The sequence below is a fragment of the Spermophilus citellus genome, assembly GCF_964194105.1.
Source record: "Spermophilus citellus genome assembly, chromosome: 6".
Classification (NCBI taxonomy): Eukaryota; Metazoa; Chordata; class Mammalia; order Rodentia; family Sciuridae; genus Spermophilus; species Spermophilus citellus.
The window spans coordinates 39,189,662-39,202,215 of record NC_138187.1 but is presented as its reverse complement, the minus strand read 5'-3'; the positions used below and the strand labels follow the sequence as shown (position 1 = coordinate 39,202,215).

Here is a 12,554-nt window from a genome sequence, read left to right as displayed (position 1 = left end):
CACAAGCAGGGAAGACCGAGAGGAGGATGGTACAGCAATGGTGCAGTGACAGGGCTCAGGCAAGGCCAAGACACCACATCTTTACTTGGGGGCCCAGATGTCCCAGCCCAGAATAGGACTAAGCCCATGACTCTCTAGGGCCTGAAGTCCTTCAGGAGACCTGAACCCTTTGCAACTGTATCCATAGTGAGCATTCTCAAGAACTTGGAATCAGAGAAAACTGCAAAAATCACAGGATCTGCAAATTGCCCCCATGGGCTAAAACAGAATATCCAGTCCCTCTGCTTATTGCCCTGGCTTTCTCATTAGGCTGACTAGGCGACCAGGTGCCTGTGTTTACAATACAGCCTCTCTATGTTACATCTTCAAGGGGACAGTATGCTCATAATTCTGGCACCCATGCTCCTACGCAGTTGGGTTTTGTCCTCAATTAAATGAACAGACTGGCTTTTTGGCATCCATGAATATATCAGTATGAACCCACGGCTATGCACATGTCCACTCTTGGGGTGCTTATGAGGCAAGCCTTTAACCATGACAGTTCAGGGCAGGTCCTGGTCTCCAACTAGCACCCCAAATGATAAATGCCCAGGATGAGATCTGGAAGACAACTGGCCTCTAAGCCTACCTAATACTCACCTGCCTCAATTGTGTAGAACTTGAACAGGCCCCACCTGAGCCCAGGTGTCTTTAACAGAGACCCCACCCAGCACATGCCCCTCACCTGCATGCTCTGCTGGTACTGCATCTGCAAAGAACCTGGGGCAGAGGTGGACACATCCAGACCGGATCCTCCCTCCACTCGCTGAGAAATGAAGTTGTTCAGAGATCTCAGGGTAGACAAGACAGTGGTGTTCTCCCCCAGGTCTTCCATGGTCACTTTCCTTCTGGGAGAACAAAAAAAGTCAGAGTCAGCATTTCCACAGATCATCAGATGCCACCATCAGCAATGCTTTTGGACAGCCCTAATGCCTTCTCAGAGCCCACAACCACTTTCTTCAAAGGAAACAAAGAGTTCACGCCACCAATTTACCAAGAGGAAATGAGGCATAAAAGCATGCAAACACCAGGCTCAGTAACCATACCTGTAATCCCAATGACTCAGGAGGTTAAGATTGGAGAATCACAAGTCTGAGGCCAGCCTCAGTAATTTAGTGAGATCCTGTCTCAAAATAAAAAGAGCTGGGGATATAGTTCAGTAGCAAAATGCTCGCCTCGCATGCACAAGCCCATGAGTTCAATGCTCAGAACTGGGGGAGAAAAAACGGTCACCAAGTCACTATTTGAGTACTGGCCAAAAAAAAAATGGACAGTCAGCTCTCTAGAGAAGATGCTCAGCAGCCCAGCAGCCTCTGGGAAATCAGAAACAAAGCATGCAACAGCATGATAAAGGCAATGGTGGGCACAGGAACACAAGTGTGACTTCACATTAACAGCAATAGCAGTAAGTGCCATCACTCCCTCCAACCAAGTCCCAGAGAGGAGGCATCCCACATGTACCCAAATGGTAGATTGTGCAACTGTCATCTCACATTTGACCAGCACTCTGCTTATATATTAGAAAACAACAGCTCAATCTTCAAAACAAGTTGATGTATTCAGTCTTCTCAGAAATTTTACAGATGATGAAACTGAAGCTTCGAAAAGGTACAGAACAAGACTGGGGTTGGGGTTGTAGCTTAGTGGTAGAGCACCTACTTACCATGTGTGAGGCCCTAGGTTCGATCCTCAGCACCACATAAAAATAAATAAATAGAATAAAACTATTGTGGAAAAAAATCATTTAAAAAAAGGTACAGAACGGCTGGGTGCGGTGGCACACACCTGTAATCCCAGAGGCTGGGGAAGCTGAGGCAGGAACATCACAAGTTCAAAGCCAGCCCCTGCAACTTAGCAAGCCCTAAGCAACTTAGCAAGACCCTGTCTCAAAATAAAAAATAAAAAGGGCTGGTGAAGTGGCTCAAAAAAAAAAAAAAAAAAAGGTACAGAAGAGATCAGAAGCTGGGTCTGATTAGTCTGAAGGTAGCATGCATTCCACAAGCTCATGTGTAAAAGAACTGCTTCCTCAACACCTGTGCTTACTACATGTCATGCCAGCTGCCACCAGCCAAAAGGTGTGGAACATCCCACGTACATTTATGGCCAAGAGGCTTAAACTCCCCCCACAGGCACATACTATTTCTCCCCTTAGGAAGGGGCAGTGCTAGTTCATTTCCCTTTGGTATCAGAATGAAAATACACACAAACCCCTTTAAAAACATTTTTTTTTTGAGTGGGTGCTCATAATCTTAGCTACTTAGGAGACTGAGGAAGGACTATCTCAAGTTTGAGGCCAGCCTGGACAACAAAGCAAGACCCTGTCTCCAGAAGAAAAAAAATAATAACAATAACTTAGCTTGTCTCCGAGTTTCTGACTTAAAAGAACCTTGAGAATGGAGTCGATCTGCGCTTTCAGTGCTGTGAGCCTGGTAAACCCAGGCAGGAAACAGAGCTCTACCCTCCAAGCCCAAATCTATTTTCCAAGTTCAGACCAGAGCCACACTTTCCATCCTCTTCTCCAAACACCATCCCCATTAATATACTAAAATGAAAAGAACACTGTATTTTCAACTTCCTGGAACCAAGCTGCTCCATCCACACCATACACACCTGAGGCTCAAACCTTCCAGCCACCTGAAGGTGGAACCCCCAACACCTCTGGACAGCCCCTGATATGGGAGTCAGGAGCATACTACCTTTCCAGCCTCAAAAGAGAAATGGCAGAGAAAATTTAAATAAGTGACCAAGATCCACGCAAAGTGGTGCAAGCCTGTAATCCCAATCATTTGGAGGACTGCAAATGCAGAGGCCAGCCTAGGCAACTTAACAAGACCCTCAGCAATTTAGCGAAACCCTATCTCAAAAAATGAAAATGGCTGGAGATGTAGCTTAGTGGTAAAGCGCTCTTAGGTTCAATCTCCAATATCAAAAAATAAAACTAAAAGTAAGAAGTGTCCAAGAAAACTCACTGCCCTGATCCCCTGGTGAATCCTGCCTTCTCTAAACACACACTATCCCCGCCACTACCCCAAACAGCTGGACTCTGGGCACACGGTGCCTCCAGAAGCAGCAACAAGATGCCTGCTTGGCCAGTGCAGACAGCCGGGGCGGCTCAGGGGGACAGCAGTCACCACTTCTCTCCACGCGCTGGCTCTAGCTCCCTAGGGGCCTCTTGCCAATGGATGCTCAGAGGAGCCACAGCTGCGACTTGACTGGCCCAGGTCACTAAGAGCGGCTAGGGGGCGAGTGCAGGCGAGGGTCTCCCAGGCAAAGCGCTTACAGACCCCGTCATGACAGGGGCAGGGACAGGTGGCGAGGGTAGACCAGGGGTCTCCAGAACAGGGCTCCGCGCAGACCCCAACAGAACGACGGACGCTGCTAGGACAGCAGGGGCTGCGCCCCAATCTCTAGCGGTGCGAAAGGGACGTGGGGTCTCCAGACCGCCGGGACGTAGGGGGCGGCACCCGCGCCGACTGCGGTCAGCCCTGGGCCAGGGCCCTCTCCGCCGCGCCGCCCAGCCCCCGGGATCCCGAGCCCGCGACCCCGCGCCTAGCCCTCCACCGCTCACCTCAGTCGCCTGCTCGCGCTTGCCGCCGCTGCTCGGATCTCCCTCCGCTCCGCCCGCGCCCACTTATCGCGAGATATGAGCCGGCGCTCTCGCGAGACCGATTGGAGGCCCGCCGTAAAGAAACGAGTCTGCGCGCCTCACCCCCTGGGGCTCCGTGTCCCCACCCGGAGCCGCCCAACCCGGGAAGCCAGAGCAGAATGGGACTCGGAAGCAGATCTGGAACACCGCACCTTCGGGCCGCCCGGCCACCCCACCGAACACGCTTGCACTACGGCCACCGCCTCGCGCCGTAATGTTCTGAATAGCAGCGCCCACAGTGGCTACTTAGGGACAAACTTATTTGCATTCTTGACTCTTCCCCAAATCTTGCTTGTACAGTTTGGTTTAATTAAAATACGTTCTTTTCTTCTTCTCCGGGACCACTGGCAATACATAGTATTTATGCTGCTCCCCAGAGCTCTGTCCTCCCCATCAGAGTGCACAGCACCGGTCTGAGCCGGTACAGACAGCTGGGGCGACTTTCAAAGGAGGGAAAATCCGATGGAGTATGGTGACATTTCCACCTATGAAGATGTGTTTCTGAGGGGCTGGGGATGTGGCTCAAGCGGTAGTGCGCTCGCCTGGCATGCGTGTGGCCCGGGTTCGATCCTCAGCACCACATACAAAACAAAGATGTTGTGTCCGCCGATGACTATAAAATAAATATAAAAATTCTCTCTCTCTCTCTCCCCGTTTTTCTTTAAAAAAAAAAAAAAAAAAAAAAGATGTGTTTCTGAATTCTCCCCTCCTCCCTCCAGCCCCTGTTAGGAAGGTGCTGCTCCAATGGTCTGCACTTACGTTTCCTTCCCCCAGAGGACAGATGATCCAGTCTGTGTGTCCTGGAAGGAAATGGATAGGAGGGAAATGCAGTGGGTGGGTATGCGGGAGTTTCTAGGGATTTTACCTGACCACAACTAAAAATAAAATGGAGAGAAAAAATACTTGATCAGCAGCCCCCTTCAGGAGGCTGGAAGAAGACCTAGCACTCATTCGCTCCAGGGCACCCAGTCTTTCCACAGGCCTTTGGCATTACATTAGTGTTAGTCTATAGACACATCCTCAGGGACCCTCCCCTTTGCGAAATGGCTTGAAAGCAAAACTTAAGTCATGGAAATTCCTTAAAATAATGCAATCTATATTCTCTCATAAAGCTACATGGAGGGCTGGGGTTGTGGCTCAGTGAGGCACTGGGTTTGATCCTCAGCACCACATAAAAATATTGTGTTCAAAAAAAAAATATTATGTTCACCTAAAACTACAAAATAAATATTTTTTTTAAAAAAAGCTGCATGGAGTTCCTAGAAAAATAAGGCTAAATGAACGCATCACATCATTACTGGCTTTGCAATTTATAGTCTTGAGAGCCTGCTACACTACAGCAATACATACTTCCAGCACAAACCAAAGCACACCCACTCCGTGCATAAATCCATACCAAATGTCTCTCCTAATTGCTCTGGGAGTTCTCACTGTTTTAAGATAGATCGGTATTTCCAGATTATTCACCAGAAAGATGGAAATTAATCCCCAGATGGAAATTTCAGATTTTTCTACTTTATACTATATAGCCAAAATAACAACTGGGAAACAATGTATTTATTGTGTTCAGAAAGCAGTAAAGGAACACCTGTTTCTTTGTACTAGGCTAAGAGTCTATAAGCTGAGAAAGTTCTACTTGCTCTGTCTCAGCAAGTCATTTTTATCCTCCCATCTCTTTACATCCTTCAGTCTCTACATCTTTCTCCTGATAACTTTCTCTGCAAAAATCATGATATAGAAGCCTGGTTTTAATCATTTTTCATGGCCCTTAAATGTAGTATGTCATCTCTGTTTGGTTTGAATCAAAGACCTTCATGGTCACAGCAAAGCTCCCAGCCACTCCTCAGGAAAGCACTCAGGCCATATCCACAGTTTAAAAAGACCCAGCATCCATTTAAGAATGGCAGGACCTCTCATGGCTTCACAGAGCCCTTCCTTCTACAGTACTGTGTGGCCAAGAAGTACACCTCTGATGATTCTTTCCTGCTGGCCGTGGGTTTCACAGTTCTTGTGTTCTGGAATTCCTCTGTCAATCTCTTCTGAAATTGCTGGCTTAGACTTCCAGCCCAGGTCTTACAAAGCAATGATCCCCCTGGGTGCAGGACAACTGAAGCCATGTCCAGAAGTGACAGGCACAGGCCGATAAGCCTGTCATGATCAAGCCCCTGGATCCCAGTGGCATTGGGTGCCATGTCGCTCAGAATCACATCTGCCCTCCCCCCAGGAAGCAGTTCTAGGATCCTCTGCAAGGTTTTCGGGTCAGTCACATCAGCAGAGCACAGAAAAGTTGCTCCTTCCAGGGGAGTTATGTGAAGAAGATCCACTCCAAGCACAAAGCCAACAGGAGAGCTGGAATCTACAGAAGGAACAGTAGATATGTTATTTACATCCTAAATCTTTCCACAGAAACACAAAATAAAGACACTAGGACCAAGGAAAAGAACAGATGTGCATATGTGGACAGGAGCCCTCCCACTATTCAAACAGCCTATGGAGACACACAGAGGGCAGAGGGCAGTGGGCAGTCCTTCACTTGGCAGCTGAGGAAGTTGAGGCCAGTCATCCTTAGTCACAGGCACAGCTGGGGCCACAGCCAGGACTTCTCTTCCTGCTTTTGGCATGTTACCTCAAATTCACTCTCTGTGAAAGGATTCTCCTTAGTGGTGGGGTTTTGTTTTGTTTTCTTTTCTTTTTTTTTTTTTTTTTTTGGTACTGAGGACTTAAGCCAGGGGCACTTTACCAGTGAGCTACATCCCAGCCCTTTCTTTCTGATTTTTTATTTTGAGACAGGGTCTCAATAATTTCCTTAGGGCCTCTCTAAATTGCTGACAGTGACCTTCAACTTGTGATCCTCCCATCTCAGCTTCCTGAGCCTCTAGGATTACAGATGTGCACCACCGTGCCTGACTTCCTTGGTGGTCTTTTTGATAAAAGAAAAGATTCTGATACACCAGTACATAAAGTGCCTCTGGATTAAAATCAATAAATCCATTCTACAACTTAAGCCATTTGCTTTCAATGTAGAAACCACTGGAAACAAGCCAGAGTTGGGAAAAATGAACAGATACAAAATGAGACACAAAAATTGACACATTGTCCATATTTGAGGAATACTACTTGTAAAACAAAAAGAGGTTTTATAAAACAAAAAAGATAGCAGCCTCACCTAACCTGAAACAAGACTTCCTGCCTATTCCTGTTCTCAGCCTCCACCTCCTCCTCCCATGTTGTCCCCATATACAAAGACCCCCACTCCACATGCCCGAACCTCATCCCTGTGGCACTGCAGAGGATCTCAGCTCTGTTGCTAAGTGTTGATAAATTAAGGGTATAATCACAGATTTTCAAGTTTACTCTGCTTAATAAAACTCAGAACAGGGAGGATATGAATTTTATTTCTAGATAAAATTAGAATTTTGAAGACTACCTCACTTTTTAAAAGTGAAAACCATATTTTCAGCCGAGGAAAGTGGGACACCTCACATCTCAGCTGACATTCTTGACCTTTCTTTCCTTTATCATGCACATGTGTTATAGACTTAGGAAGTTTCCACAGAAAGTAAACAGCTTTGGTTGCAACTTTGCAACAATGAGAAGGAAAGCTCACGTCACCCTTGCATTCTTTGCCCTGTCACTTCTTCCTACAAGTTAAACTGAGCCATTTTCATCCTTCTGGAAAGCCATCAGGGGAATAGAAATCACTAAAATCAGTTATTAGGAGGTCCCAACATTACATTTTAAAGTTGTATGGGTGACTGTTTTATCTCTTTCCTAACATAGAAACTGTCAAAGAAATCTTTGTCAAAAACCCTAAAATTTAAAAGAAAAACGCTGAGTCCTCAGGCTGACCCAGAGTGGAGAATCCAGAGCCTTGGCCACAAAGCCTTTCTTGAGGCCCTAGAGGGTCCCCCCTGGGACCTCCATGAAACCCTCAGGCTGCAGGAACAGGACTTAGAAACCTCTGGGGTTGATTCAGCTGTACTGCCTTGGAAAGATGTCAGTATATCATTAGTGAAAAAAAAAAAAAAATTCCATTAAGATTCCAACTAGCAAGAAAAACATGGCATAATTTCTCAAAATGTAAGAAAGTAGTTATGTAGGCATGCATACAAAAACAAACTCCAGAAGGGAGTACACCGATATGTTGTACACCCAGCTGATATAATTTGTGGTGATTTTCATTATACCTTTCCACTTTGTCTTTCACTTTGAAAAGGTCAGTATTCTGATTTTACAATTACCACTACTAATCAATCCACTCATAAGTATGTGCCTTCAGGAAATAGTTCAACTGCTGTGTCCATGGCAGGAAACAACTCACTTTCGTTCCCTCAGACTTGTGATCAGAAGGTGCTACCAGGAGCATGGGGGTCCCACCTCTGCCTGTGGCATTGACGCTGTGCACTGCCACCTGACTCCAGGCTCCAGGAGCTGCCCCGCAGTCCAACACACGGAGGCCAGGCCACAGAATCCGATGCCTCTCATTCATCTCCAGAAGCTTGAAGGCACTTCGACAGCGGTAATTCTCCACCTTCGCAGCCTTCACAAATGGGTCCTTTAAATGCCGACTCAGCCATAGGTGCTCAGCACCTGTCCGGCCCTTGTAGTAACACCCTGCAGTGTGGAAGCCCTGACGCTGGAGGGAAGCACACGCCAGCTTCAAGCACCTAGTTGGAGAAAAAGGAGGAAGAAGGATGGCATCAGATGGATCAGCAGGTCACGGGTGCAGAGGGGGGTCCTGGCTCAATTCACTCCTTTTCAGAGTGGACGCACTAAGGCCCAAGAGGAGAGGTGACTTGACAAGCCCACACAGCCAAAGAGGTGTCATCAGCTGAATTGCATTTCTCCAAACCCATGTTTCTCAGGACCTCAGCACATGACTATAGTTGGAGATGAGATTTGTAAGAAAATAATTAAGGTACCCTGAGATCACTGGGGTGGATCCTAATCCTATCTGACTAGTGTCTTTATGAGATTAGGATACAGACATGCACAAAGAGAGAACCACATCTGTAAGCCAAGGAGGTGGCCTCAAGAGAAATCTTCCTTCCCACACCTTGATCTCAGGCTTCCAGCCTCCAGGATGTGATTGATAAGTGGCTGTGCTTAAGCCACCTGGTCTGCATACTAAATTACAACAGCTGAGCAAACTTTCCTGGGGAAGTGTTTTGTTCTTTTTATTTACAGCAGGGATTGAACCCAGAGTTGCTTAACCACTGAGACATATCCCCAGCCCTGATTTTTTTTTATTATTTTTGTTAATTTGATTCAGGGTTATCACCAAGTTGCTTAGCACCTCACTATATTGAGGAAGCTGGCTCTGAACTTGCAATCCTCCTGCCTCAGCTTCCCAAACTGCTGGGATTACAAGCATGCATCATCGTACCCAGGCAGTTAGTGTTCTCCCCCAAAGATTTTCTCAGAAGAAAAATAAACACAATGATAATCACCTCCTTTCTGACAACCGAAACTTTTCCAGTACTGGTTAACAATATTGATAATACTAATGAAAATTATTCTTTTCTTGTCTGGCCCAAATTTTCACAGTGCTCTGCAAAAAACTGCAAGAAAACCCCATGAGGACAGGTCCCTGCCTGTCACCTCTAGCACAAGTCAGGCCTGCACATTTCTTAAGACTGAACCCAACCAGTGTGGATGACTGAAGGATAATTTCCAAGATTCTTTCAACAACTTACACTTTTTTACTATTTTTAAATATTTTTTAGTTGTAGATGGACAATACCTTTATTTTATTTGTTTTTATTTTTACGTGGTACCAGGAATTGAACTCACTGCCTCATGCATGCTAGGCAAGTGCGCTACCACTGAGCCACAACCCCAACCCCAAAAAGTTACGCTTTTAACACATAAAAAGTAGCTTGGCATAACAGGAGCTATATATAACTCCCCCTTGCTTAACTCTCAAAACATTCTTACTATTCATTGCTTCCATTTCTTTTTATTGTTCTATTCATTTCTCTGATGGAAAAAGAGGTTTTATTATTCTCACAGCTCTGAGGCCAGAGCTCCTTCAACACCAAGGTGTGCTGACAAGATTTGAGGACAGGACTGGGGAATAAAGAATCCTGGCTTCAAATGGCTTAGGGGATCTCGTGGGAAAATGGCACACACATCCAAGGTGCCAGAAATAATTTCAGCACAGGGAAGAGATGGATAGTGGTGTCTCACGGGCCAACGAAGTGAGGTTTCCCCCACAAACCCCGGAGTCAACCTGATTTGGGGATCTGACCTCTCCAACCCCATCCCATGCGCTAGACTCTTGCTACACAGGCCCCCTTGCTTTTTGGAAGCTCTGTGCCACGTCTTCAGAAGCTGCAGTGGTTTCACCTGCCTCTCCAGCCTCTACCTGTCTCTTCCCAAGTCGGGTACTCTAGTCCGCGCGCTGGGGTTCAAGTAGGCGGAGCCCCAGGCTGGGGTCCATCGCTCGGCCTGGCGACCCGAATGCCGGGCCGGGGGTGGGCCAGCTCCCCTTTTCGGATGAGGAAACTGAGGGCTCCCACCTCTCCCGCCTCCCTGCACGCATGCAGCAAGCGCCCCGTAAGCAAAGGCTGAACACTCTTCCCCACTCACCCCGCCATGGGAGTCAGCCTGCCACTTCCGCTCACTACTGGAAATCATTGTCCCACTTCCGGTCCAGGCCCCGCCTTTTCGGTCCGGGAACGGCTTGCAGGTAGGATTGGCTTACAAGGAATGGGAGCGGGAGAAACGTGGGGAGGCGGCAGCCGGGAGCACCGGGAAACGAGGAGTGGGGAAGATGAGGAGAACTGGAGTCGGAGAGATGGGCGAGGCCAGGAGAGCGGGGACTAGGGGAGAACAAGACAGAACACAGGGGCGCTAGAGGAGGGAAATGGGGAGTCCAGACGGGGTGAACTGGGCCCAGGGGTCCGGTAGGTATGGGCTGCGGAGAGGACCCGGTGTCCGGGATCCAATACTCCGCACAGCCTCTGAAAAGGAAGGCTGGGGAACCAGCATTTGCCAAACCTACTTCATGCAAGATTGAGCCCTGCACCCCACGTGCATCTCCCTGTAGCCCTGATGATAACAAACTGATTTACAGGTGACCTCCAGCTCCACCTGTGGAGTGCCAGCACCCCAGCCTCTGGCATTAGGGAGCCGCTGATGACTCCTCAGATATACTGCTAGGAAGCTGTGGACACACTAGATGGTGACACACTAGATGGTTAATGGCTCTGCTATTTGACTTTGGATCAAACTTAGCTTTACCGAGCTTGTTTCCACTTCTGAAAATGCAGAATTCAAATCTTAATAGAGTTGTTGGGTCTACTAAGAGGTTTAGCTTTTGAAAATAACTATAATCAGATCTCTGTAGCCTTGGGTTCAGCATCAGATGATTCAACCAGTGGACAAAAAAATATTCAGAAAACATAATTGCATCCCTACTGAATATATACAGATTTATCTTGTCCATAATTTCCAAAGAATACTGTATAACAACATACCATTTACATTGTACTAGGAATTGTAAATCATCCAGAGATGACATAAAGTATGCAGGAGGATGTGCATAGTTATATGCAAATATACTGGGGTTTTTTGTTCTTTTTGAGGGGATTACTGGGGATTGAACTCAGGCACTTGACAACTGAGCCACATCCCCAGCCCTATTTTGTATTTTATTTAGAGACAGGGTCTCACTGACTTTCTTAGCACCTCAATTTGCTGAGGCTGGCTTTGAACTCTCAATCCTCCTGCCTCAGCCTCCTGAACCCCTGGGATTACAAGCATACACCACCAGGCCTAGCTAGCAAATATACTGTTTTACATATGGAGTGTGAGAATACTTGGATTTTGTTATCTGAAGGGTCCCTAGAGCTAATCCCCAACAGATACAGAAATACGGATGTACATAGTCATTGCTTAATAAGTGATAGCTGGAATTGCCATCGCTTATCATTATCAGAGTTGCTTTAGAAGCCAGGCCTTCGTTCATGCATAGGTCCATGACAGAATGAAGGATACTGGCTTCCTGGGAAGCCCAGCCACAAGCCCACTTCCCTTGCTTGACTGGCCCCACCCATGAACAGCCCCTAGTCCCTTTACTCAGATACTGTGACTTCCTAGCTGGTTCTGAATCCAGCTCTGGCCAGATGTTCCTAGACCAGAATAGGGACAGAGCCAAAGGAAACTTAGTCCCAGTCCTCCTGAATTTCTCCAGGGTCCTTTCTCCCACAGAGGCCCTCTCAGAAACAACAGGTGTTTCCCTGAAACCAAAAACTCCTATTGGAATAGGAAAGGCACTTGTATCTCCCAGTGTCCTCTGGATGCCAGATCTCACAACAACACTAAAAGCAGAGTAAGTAGGACATAAACCCCCGTCACAGGAAGGAAGACCAGCCAGGCCACTCCTTTCCAGAGGCCTGCAGCTGCAGAGGGACTGAAGCCAGGTCCCAGCAATCTAGAAGGAGCCCCTGCTGATGAAAAGGCCAAGGCTGAAGCCTGGCATGAGAGCCCCTGAATAAATGGCATGGTATTGGAGGTGGGGGCTGATCTGCCCTCCTGTGCCTATAGCTTGGGGTTCCTGGAGTAGACCCAGGAGTAAGGACTCAGCCCTTGAAATTTGTTGTCCTCTAGCTAAAAGTGCCAAGTGGTGAAGGGAATATGTGACCTTCCTCTGACCAGCCCTGGTAAGCACAGGGCCTGGCACTGATATCACTGGGTTCTGAGGGCCAGCCCTCTTTCTACCCAGAAAATCATTCATTCAAAGACAGGTTTGAACCTGCTGCCACACTTCTTCTTCCTGCCTCCTAAAGGACATTTCCTTTGCACCTGACCACTGTAGCACACATGCCTTGTCCGCACCCTGTCCACACCCGAGTGAGAGCTGACT

At 47.4% G+C, this 12,554-nt stretch overlaps 2 protein-coding genes across 4 annotated transcripts in view; both read right to left on the bottom strand.

Annotated features, from left to right (window-relative positions):
- Positions 1–4,304, bottom strand: part of MAD1L1 (mitotic arrest deficient 1 like 1) — a 356,498-nt gene extending 352,194 nt beyond the window's left edge. Inside the window, exons 1-2 of one of the 2 annotated variants that reach the window (XM_081297224.1) lie at positions 3,608–4,304; positions 725–887 (exon numbers count right to left, since the gene is read on the bottom strand). In XM_081297224.1, coding sequence (XP_081153350.1) covers positions 725–874 — 150 coding nt within the window. In that variant the 5' untranslated portion in view covers positions 875–887; positions 3,608–4,304. The remainder of the gene's footprint in view (positions 1–724; positions 888–3,607) is intronic. The other variant, XM_081297225.1, reaches the window with a different exon arrangement.
- Positions 4,305–5,225: 921 nt separating this feature from the next.
- The window catches only part of MRM2 (mitochondrial rRNA methyltransferase 2), a 34,048-nt gene continuing 26,719 nt past the window's right edge, over positions 5,226–12,554 (bottom strand). Inside the window, exons 1-3 of one of the 2 annotated variants that reach the window (XM_081298596.1) lie at positions 10,277–10,315; positions 8,063–8,352; positions 5,226–6,041 (exon numbers count right to left, since the gene is read on the bottom strand). In XM_081298596.1, the coding sequence (XP_081154722.1) occupies positions 5,599–6,041; positions 8,063–8,352; positions 10,277–10,284 (741 nt within the window). In that variant the 5' untranslated portion in view covers positions 10,285–10,315 and the 3' untranslated portion in view covers positions 5,226–5,598. Of the gene's footprint in view, positions 6,042–8,062; positions 8,353–10,276; positions 10,316–12,554 lie in introns of those variants that run through there. The other variant, XM_081298595.1, reaches the window with a different exon arrangement.